Source organism: Jaculus jaculus, chromosome 6 (genome assembly GCF_020740685.1).
Source record: "Jaculus jaculus isolate mJacJac1 chromosome 6, mJacJac1.mat.Y.cur, whole genome shotgun sequence".
In the NCBI taxonomy this organism is placed as follows: Eukaryota; Metazoa; Chordata; class Mammalia; order Rodentia; family Dipodidae; genus Jaculus; species Jaculus jaculus.
Window position 1 is genome coordinate 38907577 of NC_059107.1, and position 24634 is coordinate 38932210.

A 24634-nucleotide genomic window follows, 5' to 3' on the forward strand; every position below is an offset into this window, starting at 1 on the left:
TCAAGCTGGGCCACTAGGGCCTCAGCAGGGCTCGGAAACCAGAGCTTGCAATCCCTGGATTCACTCCTCCCCTTCCTCAACCCAAGTCCCAGTTTCCCAGGCCAACAGGGGCTGCCAGAGGGAGTGGCAGTGCCCTGCCTGGCCTATCTCACCTCCTGGCCTTCGGCACCAGTTGTGGGTAGGTTCCAGAATCCAGGCTGCTGCTCTCTGTGTGTTCTAACGGGACACCTGCGGGAATACATCTGTTTATATAATTGTGTTTTTCTTACTGAAGACTGGGGCTGGGGGTGTGGAGTCCATGATGCCCAGTTCTGCACCCTGAAGCAGGAGGCAATGCCTACTGCGCTGCTCTCCTCTGAAGAGCCCAGAACTCAGCACAGCTGTCAGTGCCTTGGCTTCTAGACACAGGCCTTTTTGTCCAGGTCTCCTTGGTCAGCAGGGGTGAGGTTGTGCTGAGTAACGTCAGGGTCCCTGATCTCAGTGGCTTCACACAGCACAGGCTTGCTTCCTACTTGTTTGAAGTTTGCCAAAAGCCCCCTCTTCTCCAGGGCAGCCCCCTTTCCTTGGGGACCCCAGTACCTGTGACTTTGCCATTTTCCCTGCCAGAGGAGAGGGATAGAGGATTCTCAGTGTCAGTGTTCTCAAGGGTCCCACCTGAAAAAGACATGCTGCTGAGAACTGCTGGCCCGAATCGTGGCGCAGGGGAGCAAGGGGATGCGTGAAAGTAGATAGGTGCTTGAGGGGAGGGAGGCTTCAGACATCCCTGTCACCACCTCTTCCCACAAAATAAATATTCCAAAGCAAGAAAGGGCTCAAGGAAGAGGAGTAGATCGTATTGATGGCGGGGGCCTCCAGGACCTAGACAGTGAGTGACTTGGGTCACTAGCCAGGACCCTGGAAAAGAGTCTTATGTGGCCTCCTAGATCTAGCAGGGCTGTGGCTGGCATGCTGTCTATAGCCCCTTTAGCCAAGTAACATCTTTGTGTAGAGTCAATGCCCCCCAGAGCCCCACATGAACGGCTAGGATCTTTCCATATCTTGGGCCCCCATGGGAGGTGGTGTCGGCAGGGGGAGCGCTATGTGCCTGCTGGCTCAACAAAAGGACCTACTCAACCTGCAGAGACAGTGGTGGCCAGGCCCCTGCCTGGTACCCAGAAGTCAGACTGAGATGAGCAGAGAAAACACAGCCTGCCCCATAGCTGGGGGTCTCTGGTTTAGAGGTGGCCAGTTGCTTCATCCCATGAGACCTTCCAATGAGCCTTTTAAAATGAGTCTCAAAACTTACGTCCAGGGCCTGGAAAGCCGTATCTATCCACCCATGCCATCTCCCAGTGGTCAAAGGCCTCCTTGGGCATAGAGACTTGGACTGTGGTTTGACTTCTCAGGGACATCAGGGAAGGCCCTGGGCTGAGGGCAGGGGCTTGGTGTCTGCAGAGGCCAGGAGCTGACCAGTTCAGAGTCTTAACTTTATGCTAGGCCAGGGGGCAGGGACTGTCATCATGCAGGAGAGGTGTCCAAAACAGCAAGGAGACCTTCCTAGGCTGTTCTACCTCTGCCCCAGCAGGATAGATTGGCACTGGCTGGCACACAGGGCAAAAAGCATCCTAGTTGAATGACAGGGCCCTCCTGAGAAGCAGAGGCCAGTGCGAGTATCTAGGGAAGTGTTGCAGTCACTTGAAGACCTTTGAAAGAAGTCTTGAGAAATGTGAGGCTGAGCCCACTCTTCCACTCCCCAGCCTCATTGTAGAGCCTCCTCTCATGATTCCTCACACACACATGCACACCAGTCACTTCTGATGTGGCCAGAGCCTTCTCCGCTACTCCACTAATGCTAGGCTCTTTAGATTTGACAGTGCATGAATGTTTCTATCAGTCCTGTCAAACGAGGAACCAGTGTCCCATGCGGCGCCTCACACCTAAAAATTCCACAAGCCTTCAACCCAAGGCCTTAGCGGGAATTCCAGGGCAGTCTTAACATTTGTTTAATGACTTCAACACTCGTGTGATCTATGCAGCCAACATCCAGACAAGCTAGAGGTCATGTTTATTGCCTAGATAAGTGGTTGGCATCACTTTCCTGTTGACTGCTCCTGGCCTTCATCATCCTAGAAGGGCTTCACAGAATTGCCAGAGACGGCAAGCATGCCATTTCAGGATCACGAGGAATCGAGCGCGGAAGAGCTGCATGGCACAGTTCCAGCCCCGCTGTCTCTTCCTTGAAGTCCAATGTGGCCCCTCTATAGAAAAATCTTTGGCTCTCTACACTACAGATATCTGTGGTTTTCTGTATAATGTTTGCCTTTCACTTGGTGTACTAATCTCTAAGTCTACTTTTCCAGCAAAAATTGGTGTTAGTGAAGTGTTGGTCAATGTATGTGAAAGAGGCCCTGGCATAGAATTGGAAAAACAAGAAAATGGATCAGAGATAATTGTTTTCCTTAAAGGCCTGAAAGAAAGTCAGGCATGGAATACAGTACACTTAGGAGAAAACAATGAACCTCCTGGAACAATGTAAAAATTGTTCTATGACTAATTTGTCTGAATGGTGGCAATTGCAGCAAACTATGACTCTTTACTAAGAATCCTTACAGGAAAAACAACTGAGGTCAGAAAGAGTTCATTCGGGGGGACCAAAGTCTAAGTATTGGAGAGACATGAAAAGGGAAATTCAAAAGAAATGATTGGGGGATAAATAGGTCTATTGGATCAGTGATTAATGATGGGAAGCCCCATTTGTGGTTGTTTTACCTCTCACCTTTAATATAGTAATTGAAAGTAGAAGTTCAGGAAACCACAAGTGTTTGACCACACTTACATGGGGAAAGTGTGAAAATAGTCAATCATTATAGGGGCCTGACGACTTTACTTAAGGTGAATAATTATGGGATTGTTTGATGTAAAGAAATAACAAAAATTGCTTATGAATTCTTTGAAACTGTACCTTTCTTGAAGTTTGTTCTTGCATGACATGATCAGAAAATAAGAGACTGAAATAGCCGGGCGTGGTGGCTTTAATCCCAGCACTCGGGAGGCAGAAGTAGGAGGATCGCCATGAGTTCGAGGCCACCCTGAGACTCCATAGTGAATTCCAGGTCAGCCTGGGCTAGAGTGAGACCCTACCTCAAAAAAGAAAAAAACAAAAAAAAAAAAAAGAAAAGAAAAGACTGAGGCTAAAAGCTGTGGCAGCATAGAAGCAGGGAAAAACAGAGAACAGAGAAAAAGGCAAAAAAAGAGAAAAAGAAAAAAAAAGAGAGAACCAGAGCAGAGCAGGCAAGCAAAAAGAGAGATGGAGAAACTCAGCTGCCTTCAGCATTAGCCTGTCAGCTTGCACCAGAACTTGACTTTGAGTCATTATTGCGCAGCTTCCTTTCACACCTCTCTTTGGGGACCCTCCTTCAAGCCAGGGCAGGACCCCAGCACAGCATCACAGAGCCATGAGCCGCTGCACCTGGCTTCTTTTACTGGCATGTCATTACTGCGTGTCTTCCTTCCTGTCATGGGCAAGTCATGCTCTGCTGTAGGAATGCAGCCCAGCTTGTGAACACACTCTTCAATTCTTGGCTGTGATGAATAAGGCTGCTCTGAACATTTTGCAAGTCTTTGTGTGGATGTGTATCTTTATGTTGGGTAAAATACCTGGAGCCTTACGATCCAGTCATAGGATGTGTCAGTTAACCTTTCTCACTGCTGTGAAAAATGACTAATGAAAGTCACTTAAGGAAAGATGATTCATTTGGGGCTCACAGCTTAAGAAGGGGTATAGTCCGTCATGGTGGGAAAGACGTGAGGAGATTGGTCACATTGTGTCTCCAGTCACCCGGCTCAACCAGGTCCCTGCTGGGGAACCTCCTCCTGACCCCTCGGGTCTGTCACCACCAACCCGGGGCAGCTCCACTTCTCGAACCACCTGCTCAGACGTGCACCTCCCACCCTCTGCCCACATGTCCTCAGATTCCCGTTCATTTGCTCTGAGCTGACCACAAGTTGACCTCAGAGAGGCCACTGACCTCTATAAATACCATCAACCCGTGAGCATTCGCCTCATCCAGCCGAGTGACTGCAGCGCACTGCTGCCCTTGGATTGTCACAGAAACCATCCAGGCAAGATCCCCAAGGACCCGCTGCTTTTTCCTCCCTGGCTGCTCTGTAAGTAGTCTGCTGATGTTAAGAGAGGATCTGCATGTGGTGCCCGTGGGTCCCACGGCCACCTTTCTTCTGTTCCAGACCCCACAGTGACTACTTTCACTTCCTCAAACTTAGCCCTGTTCATCCACCCAACCTGATAGGTGACTTTTTTTTTTTTTAACCTCGCTGTTAGATGAGGAAGGGAAAGTATGAGGTGGGCTCTCCCATCTGGTATCAACAGAAAACACAGGTGAAGATTTGACGAAAACACCTTCAGGAAAGAAGGGTCTGTTTTGGCTCATGGTTTAAGAGGGGATAGATACGGTCCATCGTGGTAGGAAAGGCACGGCACCTGAGCGCAAGGCTGCTTACGTGTCGTCCACAGTCAGGAAGCAGAGACGGGAATGTTAGCGTTCAGTTTACGTTGTCCTTTTGATTCAGTTTGGGACACCAGCCCATGGGATGGTACCAGTCACATCCATATCCAGGGTGGGTCTTCTCTCCCTGGAAACACATTTTTTTTTTTAATAAGACATGCCCAAAGGTGAGTCTTCTAGGTGATTCCAAATGCATTCAAGTTGACCGTGAAGATTAACTGTCACATAAAGGAAGCCCACATCCATCTATCCATTATATAAAAACCCATCGTCTACATAGCCAGCTCTGCATCATTTTCTTCCTTCTCTCCCTCCCTCTTTCTTGCTCTTCCTTTCCTCTCTCTTCTGTCCTCTACCCACTCATTCATCTATTTGTCCACCTATTTCGTCTACATATATATTTTCTTCCATCCATCTATTCCTCCACCTATCCACCTGCATACACTCTTTCCTTCCATCCATCTATGCATTTACTTATATATCCTCCTTCCCACCCCACTCCTTACCTGCTGCTGTGGTGTCAAGAAAGACTACCTAAATCTGTTTGGGGGTGCCTTCCCAACTTTCCAGGAACCACACAGATGACTAATTCTTCCCTTTCTTCCTTGCACATCCAACTTTTTCTTCCCAGTGCCTTGTTAATTTGAAAGTTTCCACCACTAAATCTCCCCACCTTCCCACAATGCTCTTCTCTGTACCTTCCCTTTCCCGGTCAAACACTTGCAAAGTCCTCAACCCTCCACACTGGCTCTGCCCTTGGCACTAGCTCTCCCTGAGGTCCCAAAGGCCCTGCAGCCAGGCATTTAGGCAGCCGCTTTCTTTCTCATTCTGACTTCCACATTGGTTTCCTATGTTGGTCACATACCTGGTTGTTCACAGCTCTGGCCCTCACCCTGTCCCTATCTGCTCCTTACTGCAGACTTGGCAGAACCTAATTTCCTTTTCCTATCTAGTGGATTCCATCTCACTCTAGCACAGGGGAATGCTGGAAGTAGAGTGAGCTATGTAGCCATCTCCCTCAAGAATGGCCAAGGTCCCTTTTTGATCACTGCTTCCCCTAGAAAGCCCTAGGATGGCCATTTCCTGCTAGGAGGAATCCCAGCTCAGTTCTCTGAAGTAAGAAAGATATCAGGAAGGTGACAGACAACATACAATGGGGAAGGACAGTGCTGCCTGCCACAATGGTCGAGATGGGGAAGACAATGTGTTCGATTTTTTTTTTCATGTGTGTGTTAAGTCAGGTTAACATTGCTGGCAGAAAATCCCTGACCAAGAGCAGCTTGTGGGGAACTTTTGGCTCACAGACCTGAGGGGCAGCTCCATGATGGCAGGGGAAAACAACAGCATGAGCAGAGGGTGGACATCACTCCCCAGCCCACATCAGATGGACAATAGCAACAAGAGAGTATGCCAAACACTGGCATGGGGGCATGGGGCTATAATACCCATAAGCCTACCCCTCCAACAATACACCACCTCCAGGAGGCTTTAATTTCCAATTGCCATCAGCTGGGGAACCTAGCATTTGGAACACCTAAGTTTATGAGGAACACCTGAATCGAACCACCACATTCCGCCCCTGGCCCCCATAAACTGATAACCATACATGATGTAAAATGCAATGCATTCATCCAACTTTAAAAGTACCAATAGTTTTTATCAATCCCAATGATATTCAAACATCTCTATAATCCAAGGTATTTTAACTGAGACATAATACTAAAAAATTCCCCCCAAAAACCATAATGGCACAGAATAAAAACTCACATGGCAAAAGATAACACTGGACATAGCAAAGAAACATTCAACCAATACAAGATTAAACAGGGCAAACATCTAACTCTGTAGTTCCAAGTACAACAACTCTAGCCAGTGACAAGTCTCCAAATCCAATAATTCTAACAAGCAACAAGTCTCTGGAGTTCTAATTCTGCCCCACCAGCTAAGCTACTCACAGTCCTGGAAAACTTCATCGGGGCTGGCAGCTCTCCTTAGCAGCTGTCTGTGGTCCCAGAATCTCTACTGGGTCTCCACTGCAAACCACAGTTCATCCTCACGGCTCCATCAGGTCTCTATGCAGGCAATCCTTAGCTGACCTGCTTCACACTGCCTGTGGCCGTTTCCAAAACACACTACCATATTGCAAATTAAATGACCTTCTCTTTCCTGCATTTCTTATATTCCATAAGGGGGTGCCAATTTAGTAATCTAGGGGGAATAAAGCAGACTTTGAAGAACAGACACTCTCTCAGCATTCAGGCCCCTTCAAAAAACTGCATTTTTTCTGTTGTCCCAATGCAGGTCAGCTGGCCCAATCTCAATGCTTATAATTTCTCATACAATTGCAGCTGAGCAGGCAAAAGTTTCAGCCCAAAGATTTCTTCCTATGCCATATCCCTCTGCGCACATCATTTCTATGCAATACAACCCTGCACAAGTTCTCAGGACACAGGCATAACAGCAAGCTTCTCACACAAACTGCTTTTATCCCAGTCCAGGTAAAGCTCTTTCTCACCCTCACAAGCCAAACTTCACAATCCTTACTGCATTCAGGTCTTTCAACTCTGGCCAAAATAGTCCATCAAGCTGTACTTACAGCACTGCAAGTTGTCTCTTAGGCCATGATTTCAAATCCTTCCACATTCCTCTCAAAAATCAGCTCCAAAGGCCAAAGCCACACAGTCAGGGCTCTAGCAGTAATGACACCACTCCTCAGTAACAACTTTACTGTTGCAGTAAGGAGTGCATTGCTGACAGAAAACACCTGACCAAGAGCATCTTGTGGGGGAAGAAAGGTTTATTTTGGCTTGTGGACTCAAGGGGCAGCTCCACGATAGCAGTGGAAAATGATAGCATGAGCAGAGGGTGGACATCATCCCCTGGCCAACATCAGGTAGACAATAGGAACAGGAGAGTGAGCCAAACACTGGCATCGGGAAACTGGCTATAACACCCATAAGCCCACCCCCAACCATATTCCACCTCCAGGAAGTGATAATTTCCAGTGGCCATCAGCTGGGGAACCTAGCATCCAGAACACCTAAGTTTATGGGAGACACCTGACTCAAACTACCACAGTGTGGTTTGTGTGCTTCTGTGTATATGTATGGGCACATGAGTGTGCAAGTGAAAATGCTTGTGTGTGTGCACGCACATATGTATGCATGCACCAAAGGTTGCTGTTGGGTGACTTCCTCGGTTTTCCACTTTTACTGAGGCAGTATCTCTCACTTGAACCCAGAGTTTATAGATTCAGCTAGTCTTAGCTAGCCAGTTTGCCTCAGGGATCCCCTGTCTTTGCCCCCAGTGTGCTGGGATTACAGGTGGACACTCATACCCACCCAGCATTTATGTGGGGGCTGGGGGTCCAAACACTGGTCCTTATGCTTGCAAGACAAGTACTTTATCCACTGAGCCATCTTTCCACCCTGAACATACCCTTCTTTTTATCTGATCTCAGAAGATAAGCAGAGTTGATCCTGGTTAGTGCTTTCACAGGAGTCAGAGTTTCTTGTCTGTTGTTTTGCTTGCAGTGCTGAGGGTAGAATCCAGGGCCTCTCCTGTGTCAGGCAAGTGCTGCATCATGGAACCACACCCCTGCCCAGTGTGTATGTGGTCTGCCTGCACCTTGCTTCCCTTGACCCCACCTCCTGTCCTTGAGCTTTCAGCCTTTTGGGTGTGGTTGTCTCAGTGTCTCCTGGTTGTCTCCTTAGCTCTGCTGACACCTGTCACTGCTGCAAACTTCTGTGTCTTGTGAAGTTCCCTCATTGGGCCTCTTGAAGTGGTCTCTCTCCTGAAGGCTCAGTCCACTCTCAAACCACCCTGTGCCACTTGTTGCCCAGGAGTCTGACCTGGCCAGCCTGTGTCGGTAGGCAATGCCTCTGAGGTCTAGCTGGGCTTGGAAGTTATGGAAGATCAGAGGAAGGAGGGAAAAAGTAGGGAGAGACGTAGAGAGGGAGGCGGGTGATAGGGAGAAAGACCGGTCAGCTTGCTATCATTGCAGTAATTAACTGACAGAAAAAGAGGGGCTGTTTGGCTCTGCTTGGAGATCTCAGCCCATAGTCCCTTGATCCTTGCTTGGGTGGAGGCAGCACATGGGGGAGCAAATGACTGGCATCATGGGGCAGAGGGCAGAGAGGAAAAGAAAAGGGCTAGGGCTTCACAGTCCTCTTTGAGGGCATGTCCCTAATGACCTAAGGCCCTCTCTTAAGGTGCCACCTCTCAAAGGCTTCACCACCTTGTAGTAACATCAGTCACTGTGAGGACCAGGCCTCGAAGGCATGCACTTAGGGGTCACCCATGAGCCAATCAGTAGCAAGATTTGTGGGAGATGAGGATCCCCTGGCTCCCCTTGTGGCTGCTGTGCCATTCACTTGTGGTCACGCCACACGTTCTCCTCTGGGTTCTGCTAATGCCCCATGCTCCGACTCCTCAGGGCCATCCCGAGCCCAGACTAATGCCACATACTGTCTTGTCTCCTACTCATCTGGCTCCTGCCTTGTACTTGCTAGTGCGGGAATACTCAAAGCTGGTCACCGCTGCTGCTGGGTAGACGGGAACACGTCAACATGGCTCAAGTGCTCCTTTGTGCCAAGTGGACTTTTGTAAAAAATAAAATTAAGGTGATGGTCAGTAAAAACTGACTATTCAATTTTGTTTTGTGAGGCAGGGTCTCATGTAACCCAGATGGGCCTCAAACTCACTATGTAGCCAAAGACAACCTCGCTCTCCTTATCGTCCTTTCTCTGCCTCCTGACTTGGATCACAGGCATGTGCTACCATGCCCAGCTAGAATTTTTTTCTTTTTTTTTACTTGCAAGATACCCATTACAGAACTGGGGAAGTGGGTCAGTGATTAAGAATGCATATGCAGCTTAAGCACAAAGGCCTCTCAGGCTGGAGACCACCACGTTTGACTCCCATGTAAAAAGCTGGGCAATGCCGTGCATGTCTGTAACCCCCGTGAGTCGGGGAAACCAGAGAATCACGGGGGCTTGCTGGTAGCAGTTCCAGGTTGAGGAAGAGACTCCCATCTCAAGGAAACAAATAAGGCTGATGAGCAATAGGAAAGACACCTACTGTTCTCCTCAGACCTCACCATGTACCCACATGAGGCCCATGTATCTGCACATACACATGTATCCACCACACACCACACCACACCATCCATATGCTCTAAACACACACACACATGTGCATGTGTGCGCGTGCACACACACAAAATACCCATTGTATAAGGTTTAACACATTAGCCATTTAGTTATTTATTTGGGGGGGGGTGTTTATTTTTATTTATTTGAGAGAGATAGAGAGAAGAAGAGGAAAATAGATAGAGAATGGGCATGCCAGGACCTCTAGCCTTTGCAAATGAATTCTAGATGCTTGCACCCCCTTGTGCATCTGGCTTATGTGGGTCCTGGGGAATGGAGCCTCAAACCGAGGTCCTTAGGCTTCACAGGCAAGTGCTTAACCACTAAGCCATCTCTCCAGCCCCCTTATTTTTGGTTTTTCAAGGTAGGGTCTCACTGTAGCCCAGGCTGATCTGGAGTTCACTATGTAGTCTCAGGATGGCCTCAAACTCATGATCCTCCTACCTCTGCCTCCTGAGTGCTGGGATTAAAGGCGTGTGCCACCACGCCCGGCTTACATCAACCATTTTAAAGAATATAGTTCTGCTGCATTCAGTACACTCACATTATCATGCAGTCTTCTTCGCCAGCCATCTCTAGAACGTTTCAGTTTCTCAAGCTGAAGTTATTCCTTTTAAACACTAACTCCCTCGTCCTTCCCACCCTCTGGGACACGTTCTGTCTCTAAATTTCACTGCCCTAATGACCTCACATGTAGCATCATAGAGTGCTTGTCCTTTTGGGTCTGATTAGTTTCACTTGATACATTTCATGTCGCGTACTATAATCTTTCACCCCACTCAGTATAATTAAGGTAAGAATCATCCTGTCATAGCATGAGTGATGGTCTCACTGACCCACGTCCCCACCTCCACACGCCACACATCCTCCTTACTTTTCCCTCCAGCCAGGATGTTCTTATTTTCTCCCGATTGAGACCATCCTAGTCCTTCCAGGCCTCAACTCTCCAGCGGGGGCCTCTCTTTAGCATCTCCCCTCATCTTGACTTCTGTGTACTCACCCTCCCCCTGGAGGACAGGCTGCAGCTGCCTCTCTCTGTCCAGCTGTGCTTGGTCACCGAGAGTCCCTAAGGCTCCTCTGACCTTACAAGGGCTCCTCAGGGCCAGAGAGGCCTGGCATGAGAAGGTGACATGAGAAAGACCCTGAACTTTGTGAAGACAACTCAGCACTTCGAAAGTGTTTTGTATTTCCAGGTCCTCATTCAAGGCCAGAGCGGTAATGAGGCCAACTCCTCTTTTCTAGTATGTCAGCCGACAGGTTGGAGCCTTTGAAGGGGAAATATGGAGGAACACAGCCATGAACTCTGGGACAAAGTCCCAGGGATGGGATGTCAGATCATACCATGTGTGGCTCACAAGGTGGGAGAAGAATGTCTAAACAGGAGGTCTCAGGAGACCAGCACAGGGAAACACTGGCCACAGATGGAAAAAGACAATTTTAAGCAGGGCATGGTGACACATACCTGTGGTTGAGGCAAGAGGATCAATTATGAGTTCCAGGCCAGACAGGATTACATAACAAGACCCTGTCTTAACAAAACAAAAGCAAAGTTTGGGTCATTTGCCCTACTCACCTTGATTTCCCAAAGCCAGAGTCCTGGCCAGGTTAATGTTTCTTTGGGACCAGTTACTGAGTTCCAGATTGAGTTGAATCACACTTGTATAACAGGGAGCAGCTCTCCCTCTGTGCATCTGCACACCTACCCACACCACCCTCATCTGGATCCCCATAAACCATGTGTGTAGTAGTCTGCCACACTTCCTACTCACGGGGTAGGGCTGGGAGCAAACAATTTCTCACTGCAGGGACAGAAACCCTGTTCACACCTGCCTCTCTCCTCCTACTGCACAGAAGTCTGCTCACACCAGCCTCTCTCCTACTATTGCAGAGAAGTCCGCTGACACCCGCCTCTCTCCTGCTACTGCAGGGAAGTCTGCTCACACCTGTGTCTCTCCTCCTAATGCCGGGAAGTCTGTTCACACCTGTCTCTCTCCTCCTACCATAAGGAACTCTGCTCACACTTCCCTCTCTCCTGCTACTGCAGAGAAGTCTGCTCATACCTGTGTGTCTCGTGCTACTGCAGGGAAGTCTACTCACACCCGTGTCTCTCCTAGTTCTTCAGAGAAGTCTGCTCATATCTGCCCCTCTACTACTACTGCAGAGAAGTCTGCTCCTTCCTCCTGCCTCCTCTTCCTCAAGGGTGATGTGGTGGTTAGTCTTTATTGTCAGCTCGAGTGGATTTAGTATCACCAGAGAGACACCTCTGAGTTTGTCTGTGAGAATGCATGATGTGGGGGGGGGTTACAGAGGAGGGAAAACACATCCCGAACGGGAGTGGCACAGTTCCACGGGCTGGTGTGCCAGACTGAATCAAGTGGAGGAAGTGAGCTGAACACAAGCATGCCCCTCTCTCCATTTGACGCGCTGCCTCGTTTCTCTGCCACTTGCCTTTGTGCCATCATGGATTGTACTGCCATTTGTGAGCCCGCAGAAACCTCCTCATTCCTTAACTTGATTTTGTCAGGCTTCCTGTTACTGCAGTGAGAATACTGACCAATCCAAATGGGCCGCATCATGTAGGGACTCTGCTTGAACCTGCTCTCTCCTCTCCATGCGTCTGAGAGGATGGCTCTGGAAATTCAAGCTGCTGTTTAAGGGGCTCCTATCTCCCGTCCTCTGCCATCTCTATCCCAGCTCCAATGGACAAACCAACCAGCCCCTCAACATTTACTCATTTAGCCTGCAGCCTTTTTTTTCAAGGTGGGGTCTCACTCTAGCCCTAGCTAACCTGGAACTCACTCTGTAGTCCCAGGCTGACCGCAAACTCACAGCAGTTCTACTTCTGCCTCTCAAGTGCTGGGATTAAAGGCATGCACCACCACATTTGGCTTAGCCTGCAAAATTATTGAGTAACATCCACACACTGGATGTTGTGGAATCCCCCCCCCCACACACACACACCCTCACGGTCCAGTAGCAGATGCATGATTCAGTCCCAGGAGAGTGTTAGGTCTGCAGTGGAGGTGGTTGTAAAGGGAAAGTCAGCGGTCTCTGTGGTCGCGGGACAGACCGCTGTAAGTCAGTGGTAGCCGTTAGGACGTATTTCCCTGAAGAGGCGGTAGTGGGAGGAAGCAGCACACAGGAGTCCATGAGTCCAAGAAGTCAGTGTGTACGAGGGACAGCAGAGACCCGGGGAATGGAGCCAGTGCCCTAAAACAAGGGCACGGGGCTCAGGCTTCCTTCCGTGAGCTGCCTCAATCCTGCTCGTTCATGCTGGTACGAGGGGAAAGCACATGCATTCTGTCTTTCCACCAACACTGTCTGAGCAGCTACCATGTGTCATCACAGTGACTTGGGGATGCAAGAGCATTCTCATCTCTTAAGGTATCTGTCTGGAAGAGCTTACAGGCTAGAGGGAGAGACAGCTCAACAAGGGACGGGACAGACAGTGTTGGTATATGGAAAGTAGCTCCGGGTGGCATGGCTGGAGACTGCTAGCATCGCCACTCCCCCCAATGCCCGCCTGTGACCTGGAATAGTGCTTCTGAGGTTCTTCATCCAGCGTCTGACACTCACTGGGTGAATAGGGCTGCCCTAATGGGGACAGAGGTGGCTGCTGTTGTTGTCTGGGGGTCTGTTCAAGGCACAGCCAGTGTGAGACAGCAGGGCAGGTGGCAAGAGGATGTCCAGGTAAGGGAGCCCCCTGGACAACAGGCTTTGAGTAAGGAAGCCGAGGGCCTGTTGGTTGGACCATGTGTTCTTTCCCTCCACTTGCCTTGGCTGGGGAGGTATGGGGACTCACTCTCAGGTTCTCAGGGAGGGGTCTGTGACACTTGGATAAAGTGGAGGGGGTCAGGAAAGAAGGGGAGCTGTTCCAAGGAAAACCAGAGGGTGTGGGGGAAGAGAATGGTACTGGACACCAGACACAGCCTGCCTTAGAGTGTTTCCCTCCCAGGTACCCCAGCTGGCCGCGGGCGGGGTCTTTACTTGTCCACGGCACAGGGCAAGGCCTTTGCTTGTCGCTCCTGGGTGAGGACCATCATCCAGGTGCTCAGACCTATGGGCACAGGGGTTCTTAAAGGGTCCGCAGCAAGCCCACGTCCTACCAGATGGGGTGAGCAAAACGGCCGCGGGGGGCACACAGCTAGGGACAGCCCACCCCCCCCACACACACCCATGGCGACTTTACTCCACTCGCCTTAGCAGCGGGAGGCCTGGAGGTGGGCGGGTCCCACCTTCAGCCCTTGACCCGAGGCGCCATCCCCAGCCCTGGATCCACAGCCAGAGGTCCAGCCTGGGCCTCTGCGTTGTTCTTCCCCCCTACCTCCTCCCCACCCACCGCGCCAGGTGAGTCCGAGCCTGGCCCTGGCCGCAGGTAGGAAGGCTGTCCAGTACAGCCCGGGCTTCAGGGATCCTCAGCCCGTCGAGGATCGGGGGACTGCCTGGTCCTGCAGTGTGGGTGTCAGTTAGCTCAGTTTGCAGAAGGAAAGAGCTGAGCCCCCTCCCTCCCCAAGAGAGAAGAGGACTCCGGACAGCCCTTGCTGGGCCGCTAACCCACTTGCCAAAGCCCCTCACCCCTTTCTCTTGAACTGGGGAAGGGGCCTCTGATTGGCCAAGTCTGGGGGCCTGGCCCAAGGCCGGCCTATGATTGGAAGGGTTCTTGTGACACCGCCCAGCCCCGAGTTGTGCTGGCGTCTGGTTCCCTCTCGGGTCCTCCTCCTCCTCCCCGCTGTGCGCGGGAGGAAGGCGGACCCGACACCGGCCAGCGGCGGAACCAGCACGTTCCGTCGGGTTCCCAAGTGAGGGCTCTGGCATCAGGTGGCCCTTTTCTCCCTGCTCACTGGTCTCCTTGGCCTAGGGTAAGTTTCTTTTCTTTCTTTTGTTGTACTGAGCATGGAGCCCAGGACCCCTCGCACGCTACGCAAGTGCTCCAACCCCGAGCTTATAGCCTCGGGTGACTTTCTCAAGCTCGGAATTTTGTCTCTTGTCTGTACTACGGAGCGGAGCGGTGGTGCATAGAAGGTGTCTCCTGAGATTCCTTGAGAGACACTCTCCTCCCTGCTGTGGGACTCTAGGAAGACCAGCTCATGTGCTAGTTCTGTTCCTCCTAGACCAGCTCTTGGTCACACGACCATCCCTTGCAGAGGATCCTGAAGCCTGACCTGACGGGATGGCAGCCACTCATAGGGGCCGAGCTGAGGCCTGCAGGCTCTTGGAGACAGCGCCCCGTCACCGGTGCCCAGAGTAGAGGGAGTGTCTTACACTGATCTCGACCCCAAAGGGAGGTGGGCCCTGCAGAGGCAAAGCGACCCCCTGCTAGGAACCAAGCCAAAGTGGTCATTTTGCCAGAGAGGGTCAGCATTGGATCCTCCAGAGGCAGCTACAAGAAAGGAACCCTTGTGGCTGAATGCCCTGCCCACTGTCGGCCTGATCCCAGCCTGTGGCCCCCACCATTAATCTGCAGTCGGGGCTCTGGCGGCAGCAGAAAGCTGGGAACCTGACGCTGTGAGGGTGGAGTGGTCCCCAGGGGCCCACCAACCGGAGGAAGGAGGCCATGATGAGAGGCCACACCCCAAATCCATCCGCTTGGGGTTCAAGTGGAGGCCCTCCCTGGCTTCTTCCCCCTTGGGCACCTGTTCTTTTTGAGGCCAAAGGCCAACTTTAGCTGAAGATTTTTCCCTCCCACAGCTCCTGTTCCTGCCCCTGCCCAACCCAGTGGCCCTGGACTCTGGTAACAACCAACTGGTGGCTGCCCTGATTGTCCATCTGCAGGCGATGACAGTTTTCTGTCTGTTTGCTTGCCTTTCTACTCCCTTGATGTTTCCATGAGTCGTGGATGTTCCCTGTGGAGGCTGGCAGGTGTGGTGGTATAGGCCAGCAGTCCCAGCACTCAGAAGGGTGAGGCAGGAGGATTGAAAGGCTGGCCTGGGTTACCTAGTGAACGCTTGTTGAGAGAGGGAGAGGGCAGCAAGCCGGCGCACAAGCAAACACGATGCACACCCCCCCGCATGCGCTGGCACCTCAGGAAGCTGGCATGGGCTGGCACCTGCCAGGGTGCCTTCCCTTACATAGTCCCAGACAGAAACAGAGTCCCACACTCTTCCTGACTGTATGGCTTGCACAGTGTGACGTTCCACAGCATAGAAATGCCCGCTGCCTGAAATCACTGAGTTAGAAACAATGAGCCGGTGTCAAGACTTTGATATTTATTGCCAAATGTTCCCCCAGAGAGTTTGCACCAGTTTATGTTCCTTTCCCACGACTTAGCCAGCATTAGATATTTTATCATTTGGGGTAAGTACAAGTGTTATAGAAGGAATGTAACCCTTTGTTTTATGTTACATTTCTCTCATTGCTTGTGATTTGAGCATATTTTTTTGTCTATTGGCTCTGTTTCCTTTCAGCAAATTGCTTCATTGTGAAAATTGATCGCATTCATTTGCATTGCACTTTCAGGGTTAGGTCTTTAATTCCTCCAATTCACCAAATGTTTCATAAAATTTGATGCTGTCTCATATGTGATATCAAACTATTTTAATGCAATTGGACTTTCTTGAAGAGCTATATTTATTTCTTTAATAGACAATTATTAGAGCAGCTTTAAGTTGACAGGAAAATTGAGTGCAGAGTACAGAGTTCCCATACAGTCAGCCTGTCCTCTGTCTCATCCCATATTAACATTTACTGCACTGTATGAGCCAATGATTAACCAAGGTTCATGCTTTACGTTAGGATTCACTTTTGGTATTAAGCATTCTGCAGGCTTTGGCGATGCATAAAAAGGCACATGTCTACCATTATAATACCATGGAGAGAAGTGTACACTACCTGGTCATTCTTCCCCTCAGGCTCTGGCAAACACTGATCATATTGCCCCTGGATTAGACTTATACAGAGTGCCATGTGGCTGTAATTGGACAGTATGGAGCCTTTTTCAGCTCAGCTTCTTTCTCTCAGCACTTCAGGTTCCCTCATGTTTTCATGACTCACAAGCTCATCTCTGCTTAGTCCTGGATGTGCCGCAGTTTACTTCTCCATTCACTCACTGAAGGCCACTGTGGTTGTCTTCACGTCTGGGCAGTTACAAGCCCTCACTGCTGTCCACATTTGTTAAGTCTTTATGTAGTTTTCTGCCTACTTGAGGAATTGCCAAGGAAGATTGCTGGATCCTGCTCCAACAGCCTGCTAAACTCTCCTCCAGAGAGACTGCACCTATGTGGATGCCCACCAACACCCACCACACGAGAGCTCCTGCTGCTCCGTTGCTTACCAGCGTTGACTTCACCGCTGTTCTGGATTTGGGCCATTTTAATAGATGCCTAGCGATGTTTCATTGTGTACATGTGTGTGGATACACAGGTGCAAGTGCATATGCACACACGTGTGCATGGAAGGGCCAGAGGCCAACTTCAGTTGTATCTCAGGCACCATCCACCTTTTCCAAGGCAGGACTTCTCACTGGCCTGGAACTCACCAAGTAGGCTAGGCTGGCTGGTCAGAAGCGTATCACCATGCCTGGCTTTTAAAGAAATTATGTTCTTTGTTTCATTTTGTTTTTTGAGATAGGATCTCACTCTAGCTCAGGCTGACCTGGAATTCACTATTTAGTCTCAGGGTGGCCTTGAACTCATGGCAATCCTCCTACCTCTGGATGCTAGTATTAAAGGCGTGCACCACCACACCTGGCTAAAATTATGCGTTTTTGACTGAGAGATGGTTTAGTGGTTAAGACCCTTGTGTATGAAGCCTAAAGATCCAGGTTCGATTCCCCAATACCCAAGTAAGCCAGATGCACATGGTGATGCATGCATCTGCATACCATTCTCTCTCTTTCTCTCTCAAATAAATAAATAAAAATATTTTTAATTATGTATTTATTTGGTGTGTGAGCATGTATGTATTTGTACATGTGAGTGTGGTTTTGCACGTGCCATGGTGGGCATATGGAGGGCAGAGGACAAGTTTCAGTGGGCCCTCGCCTTGCACCGCATTTGAGGCAGTGTTCTTGTTGGTGCTCAGTGCTCTGTTTGCAAGTTTCCAGGAAATCCTCCTGTCTCTGCCTCCCTTCTTGCCATAGGCATAGTAGGATTACAAAAGTTCATCATAGCTTCTGGCTTCTTAATGGGGTCTGGGGATCTGAACTCAGGTACTCAGAGTCATGTGGCAAGTGCTTGATCCACTGAGCAACCTCCCCAGTCCTTGGATATTTGTGGGGGGGTATGTGTATGATGTGTGTGTATGCATGGTCATGTGTATGAGGGCTGAGCTCGCACATGCCATAGAGCATGTGTGGAGGTTTGAGGACAACTTTCAGATGCAGATCCTCCCCTTTCACTTTAGACTCTTTAGGGACTCTTATTGTTCACTATTCCATCCAGTTTTAGTGGGTCCTGGGGACTCGAACTCAGGAACTCACACTTGTATGGCAAATACTTTGCCCAGTGAATCATTCTTTTTTTAATTTTTTTAATTTTATTTATTTATTTGAGAGTGACAGACACAGAGAGAAAGACAGATAGAGAGAGAGAGAGAGAATGGGTGCACCAGGGCTTCCAGCCTCTGCAAACGAACTCCAGATGCGTGCGCCCCCTTGTGCATCTGGCTAACGTGGGACCTGGGGAACTGAGCCTCGAACCGGGGTCCTTAGGCTTCACAGGCAAGAGCTTAACCGCTAAGCCATTTCTCCAGCCCGCAGTGAATCATTCTTCATGCCCCCGACTTTTTAAAAACAGATATTTTCTCTTAATTTTAGAGAGAGACTCTAGAGAGAGAGAGAAAGAAGGGAGGGAATTGGCATGCGAGGGCCTTAGCCACTGCAATAGAACTCCAGATGTTTGTGCCACCTAGTGGGCATGTACCACCTTCAGCTTGCCTCCTCTTTGTGCATCTGGCTTACGTGGGATCAAGAGAGTTGAACATGGCCATTAGGCTTTAGGTGCCTTAACCACTAAGCCATCTCTCCAGGCCCCCTGACTTTTTAAACCTGGGTCCTGGGAATTAAACTCAGGGCCTCGTGCTTGCAAGACAAGCAGTTTGCTAATGAGCATATCCCCATCCCCTGTTGTTTTAAATTGTGTTTCCCTGATGAGATACAATGTGGACACCTTTTCATATTTATTTATTTAAGAGAGAGAGAAAGAAAAAGACACATGGAAAGAGAAAGAATAGGTATGTCAGGACCTCTCGCCACTGCAAACAAACTCAAGACACAGGTGCCACCTTGTACATCTGGCTTATGTGGGTACTGGGGAATCAAACCTGGGTCTTTAGGCTTCATAAGCAAGCACTTTAACTGCTAATCCATCTCTCCAGCCCTTTACTTTCCATCTCTACTTACCTTTGGAGAAGTGTCTATTCAGGGTTCTAGCTCAAATTTTAATTGCGTTATCTTCAAGTTTTAAGAGTGGGTCGTCCTTTCTCAGATATCTCTTTATAGATATTTTTGCTCAGTTGATGGCTTCTCTTTTCATTGTCTTTACAGTGTCCTTTGCAAAGTAAAAATTTTAAGTTGTCATGAAGTTGAAGTTATCGTTCTTTCTCACGAATCCTCCAGTGACATTTTTTAAGTCACTGACCTTTAGGTCTGTGATCCACGTTTACTTAACTTTTGTGAAGGATGCACCTTCTGGGCCTCCATGGCCACCATGACCCTGTGCAGTAGAATGGATGGTGACTACCATATTCACATGTTGACATGTGAAGCAGCCTGAACAAGGCATGCTTGTTGCAATTGGGACTGGCTTCCGCAAGGCCAGTAAGTCTGTCTAACCGTGTGGCTGCTCCCTCGCCAGGTGCCTTCCATCTCATCGCTGCCATGAAGATCGCCGTGATTGGGCAGAGCCTGTTTGGACAGGAGGTTTACTGCCAGCTGAGGAAGGAAGGTCATGACGTGGTGGGTGTGTTCACCATCCCAGACAAGGATGGGAAAGCAGACCCACTGGGTAAGTGGGCAGCTCAGGCGCTGCTAAGGGGGTGGGAGGAAAGCCTGCCTGCCCACACAGAGGGGCTGTGGTAGACAACTGGGTGAAATCTTCAGGGTCTTATGGTACAACTCCAGCTAAGACGCAGGCATCAACCCTCTACCTTGTATCAGCTTGACACTAGCTAGCTGCTAGACTCTTCGGGAATGAAATGATGACCTGTCCACACCTAGGGTCATGGACAAGCCCAGTTGTTCCCGAGTCCCAGTCTGAGCTTCTCTGATCCAAGCATCAAACCTCTAGAGGTGCAGGGTCACCTGGAGTCAGCTTTGTCCAAGGCACACATGCACCTTATCGCCATCATTGGAGGCTATCAGCAAAGGGTGCTCAACCCACCCAAACGCTCTCAGTGGCAGAGTGGATAGAGATGAAAACTCTTACTTCTAGCAAGTTCCTTGGCTGGGGCCGCTACTTGGCCCTGTCCTCCAGTGTCCTGAAAAAGTGTGCCACTGGTCACAGAGGGCTGCTTTTGCAAGTACCATCCAACCTGTTCACATCACAGCCCCCTCTTCCTTAGAGCCACTGCACACCAGGCATATTAGGTTATTTTCTTTTGGCTGTGAAAAATAGCTGACAAAGCAACTTAGGGAAGGAGAGATTTATTTTGGTTTGAGGGCACAGTCCATCGTGGCAAGAAAGGCAGCTTTTGCTGAGGCAGGAGGCTGGTCACATTGGGTCTGCAGAGAGATGCACACCGGTGCTCAGCTCACGTTCTCCTTCTTTCCTTTATATTCAGTCTGAGATCCCTGTCCATGGGATGGTGAGTCTTCCCTCCTCAGTTAAACCCTCATAGACACACCCAGAAGTGTGTCTGCTAGCTGATTCCAAATCCAGTCAAGTTGTCGATGAAAATTAACCATCGTTCCAGGACATGGTAGCAGAGAGGTGGTGGGGAAGAGGGAGAGAGAGTCGGGTCAGTCGGGGCTGATACCACACCAGAAGATCTCTCGGAGACGTGGACATTTACAAGAGTCCTGCAGGATTGGGGACATTGGTTCCTAGGGACAACTACTGCTGCCAAGGCTGAGAATCGAAAAAGTTGGGAGGCTGAGAGGCTAGGGGCTGAGATTCAGGCCTAAGAGGAGGGCAAAGGAGCCCTGGAGGCTGGACCTAGGCTTCTTAGTACGTATATGAGGAAGGATGTGTGCACACTGGGACTAGCTCTGCAGATTTTGAGAACAGGGGGTGCAGCTGCTGCTCTGGGAAGGAGCACTCGTTTCTGGGGTGGTGCATTGAAGCAGTGGGCTGGGGGGAGGGGACAAGAACCTCATAGGAAGAGTCAAGTCCCTTTTATCCTTTCTCCTGGTCCTCTCTCCTCCAGCCCGCTTCCTTCTAGGGAGGAAGCAGTTGGCCGCAGAGGTATGGGCCCAAGCCTCCAGGGGTAAGGAGGATGAGGCAAGAGGGAAAGAAAGAGGAGGAGGAAGAAGAGGCGAGGATAGGAAGAAAAGCGGAGGAAGGAGATGAGAGAATGCCACTTGCTGCTGGGCCTGGCCAGGCTTCTGGAGAGGGTGTCAGGAGGGTACCATCCTAGGCCAGCCGATGTGGACAAGGGAGTCACTAGGAAGACTTGGTGCTCAGCAGGAGGCACTGTGCCAGGCAGGCACAGGTGTCAGGGCACAGGTCTCTCACCTACTCCTCCCACAGGCCTGGCAGCTGAGAAGGACGGAGTACCTGTGTTCAAGATCCCCCGGTGGCGGGCTCGGGGACAAGTCCTACCTGATGTGTTGGCCAAATACCAGGCCCTGGGTGCTGAGCTGAACGTCCTGCCCTTCTGCAGCCAGTTCATTCCCATGGAGGTCATCAATGGCCCCCGGCATGGCTCCATCATCTACCACCCATCCCTGCTCCCCAGACACCGTGGGGCGTCAGCCATCAACTGGTAAGATGGGAGTTTGTCCCTAGCTCTCCCACTACTTGCTTGACATGTCACCCTCCCTCAGCCCAAAGCATGTCCCTGGGATTGCTGAATAGTTATCACACTGGCATCTGCAGTGCTGTGTGTCACTGGGACACACGCTGGGGGAGGGTTAGAGAGAGGGCTCTGTAGCAGCAGTAGCGGTCACAGAGAATACCTCGAAGGCCGTAACAAGCAAGACACCCACCCAGGACACCAGTCACGCCGGCCACTGGGAGTCTGTTGTGTGTAAGGCCCTAGAGTTGTTCCCATGTTGCTTGCTCATGGGTGGCATAAAGCTGTTTCCCTCCTCCACAGTCTTGCAGGAGCAGGCGTCAGCTGTCCTTGGGGTGGAGGGGCCTGGAGGTTGGCAGGGTCCTGGGGCTGCCTCCAGGGTGTCCCTCCCCAGCACTTCCTCCTGTGCTTCCTAGGACTCTTATTCATGGGGATAAGAAGGCTGGCTTTACCATCTTCTGGGCTGACGATGGTCTGGACACTGGGGACCTTCTACTCCAGAAGGAGTGTGAGGTGCTCCCAGACGACACTGTGAGCACTCTGTACAACCGCTTCCTCTTCCCGGAGGGCATCAAAGGGATGGTAAGACTGGGAGCTGGCCACATCTGCCCTCTTTTGACGCGCCTGCGCTGCTGCTGGGCTCAATTCCTGACATGGTCCTGGGTCTGCCAGCCTTCCGTAGAAGCACTCGCTGGTCCAGGGAACGATAGGCGTCTCCCCCAAATTCCGACTCTGGAAAGAAAGAGCTCGCATTTCAGGGTTCCAAAGAGACAAGGTTAGGACAAATTATTAAATGAGAAGGAACTCTTACTCAAAATAGAGGATGCCCAACTCAAAATGGTTTAGCCAAAAAGGGCACGTTTTGGGTTTGGGTCATTAGTTAGACAAGTCTAAAGACAAGCTAGGCCAGGAGTGGGTAAATGCAAAAGCTTGTACTGTTACTCAGATTCACATTTACTCGTTCACTTGGCACCCCCACTTCGCCAAGGGTTAGGTCCCTTTTTCTCCATTAGTTAGGCTCATCCCCAGTCAGGCTGAGTGCCTTGAACGAGACAAAAGGTAGCTTACTCCTTGCTCCAAGCTCCCAGCTCATGATTCCATGGGGGTAACAAACCCTCCTCCTATGAGATTCACGAATAAAAAGATCAAGGAAGACTCTGATTTACCAGTTTTGGTTCATAAAATTACCCTGATGGGTCAGTGGTCAGGGCAGTGGTGTCTTCTTATTGGCTGCCTCAGTCACGTGCTTCCTGTTCTGCCAGTGGAGGAAGAAGGACCATGAAGCAGGACTATGGAAAGGCAGGGATATGGGATGCTGGGACAGCTGTACTTGGTACAGCAAGCAAGCCCCCAGAGATCTGGCCCTGCAGGGGCCTGGAAGCTGAGGGTCTCTCCCTCCCTCTCTCTCTCTCTCTCTCTCTCTCTCTCTCTCTCTCTCTCTCTCTGTGTGTGTGTGTGTGTGTGTGTGTGTACAGGCCACTGTTGCTCAGTCTGGGAAGACAGGCTGATCCCAGAAGGCCAAAGACACCTGATACTCCAGATCAGGAGTTGGACAAGAAGTTTAGTAGGTGGCAATGAGCAAGCATGATAGCCATGGACAAATGCCACCGCAGGCCCCATGTTAGCTACCTTCTTGCCCTCAGTCCCATTCATGTCCACTGCTTTCCCATTCACCGTGGTAAACTAGCAGTGAGCTGGAGACCCAGCCTCAGACAGGAGAAGGTGTGACTTCACATCCCACTGCAAGCAGCTCAAATCCCTGTTGAGCTGTGCGGTCAGATGTAGCCTCTGGCCACATGCATGCATCTATTTTACTTATGGTTGGAGAATTCAGGGCTGGGGATGTGGCTCAATGGTAAGGGCAATCGCCTCACATATGATAAGGCCTGGTTCCATCCCTAGCACCACACACACACACACACACACACACACACACACACACACACACACACTCCCTCAGCGCATGAGCCCTCTGAAGCCCCCAGTGCCTGGCCACTGTGTCGGACTGTGCAAACACAGGCCATGTTTGTCACTACAGTGTGTTCCTCAGGCAGTCCTGCTTCAGAGTTTCTTGTTCTTTCCCGGAATGGACACCTCTGAATCTCTTAGGCTCTCCTCAGAGTGGGCACAGGCTCCTTGGCTGTCCTCTCCCTTCCCTGATTCCTTCCTGGATAAGCTGCTTCATGGCAGATCTCCAAGCTGGCTTCAGGGCCCAGGTCTCGATCTCCTTCAAGACAGAGACGGTTTTAGATGGTTTTAACATGCAAACCGGGATGGCTGTTAGCCCTAGGCTTATCTCACCTGGCTGTAGAAGTGGAAAGATCGGTGCGTTTGTTACCTTCTTGTTGCTGGGACGAACTACCTGCCAGATATCAATTTAAGGGACGAAGGGTTTATTTCAGCTTACAGTTCCAGGTTAGTGTCCATGGCGGCCTGAACCAGTCACATTAAGCCCACACAAAGGAAGCAGTGCAGTGATGGATGCTGGTGATCAGCATCTTTCTATTTACTTACTCATTTTTTTTAATTTATTTATTTGAGAGCGACAGACACAGAGAGAAAGACAGATAGAGGGAAAGAGAGAGAATGGGTGCGCCAGGGCTTCCAGCCTCTGCAAATGAACTCCAAACGCGTGCGCCCCCTTGTGCATCTGGCTAACGTGGGACCTGGGGAACCAAGCCTCGAACCGGGGTCCTTAGGCTTCACAGGCAAGCACTTAACCGCTAAGCCATCTCTCCAGCCCTACTTACTCATTTTTTATTTATCTACTTATTTATTTATTTACAAGAAAGAGGGAGAGGAAGAGAGAAGGGGTACACCAGGGCCTCTTGCTGCCGCAAATGAACTCCAGACACATGTGCTACATTGTGCATCTGGCTTTATGTGGGTTCTGGGGAATTGAACCCGGGTCCACAGGGGTTTTCAGCAAGTGCCTTTAGCCACTGAGCCACCTTTCCAGCCCCTCTCTCCTTTTTGTGTAGTCCCGGAACCCAGCGCATGGGATGGTGCTACCCAGCGTTAGTGTGGGTCCTCATACCTCAGCTAATCTAATCTGGGAAATCCCTCAAAGACCAGAGCAGAGATTTATTTTCA

The 24634-nt window shown here is 50.3% G+C and overlaps 1 protein-coding gene across 1 annotated transcript in view; it reads left to right on the forward strand.

Annotated features, from left to right (window-relative positions):
* The first annotated feature begins 14360 nt into the window (after nucleotides 1-14360).
* The window catches only part of Aldh1l1 (aldehyde dehydrogenase 1 family member L1), a 50412-nt gene continuing 40138 nt past the window's right edge, over nucleotides 14361-24634 (forward strand). The window contains exons 1-4 of the mRNA XM_004671680.3: nucleotides 14361-14511; nucleotides 19444-19593; nucleotides 21277-21511; nucleotides 21958-22123. Of these exons, the coding sequence (XP_004671737.1) occupies nucleotides 19467-19593; nucleotides 21277-21511; nucleotides 21958-22123 (528 nt within the window). The 5' untranslated portion in view covers nucleotides 14361-14511; nucleotides 19444-19466. The remainder of the gene's footprint in view (nucleotides 14512-19443; nucleotides 19594-21276; nucleotides 21512-21957; nucleotides 22124-24634) is intronic.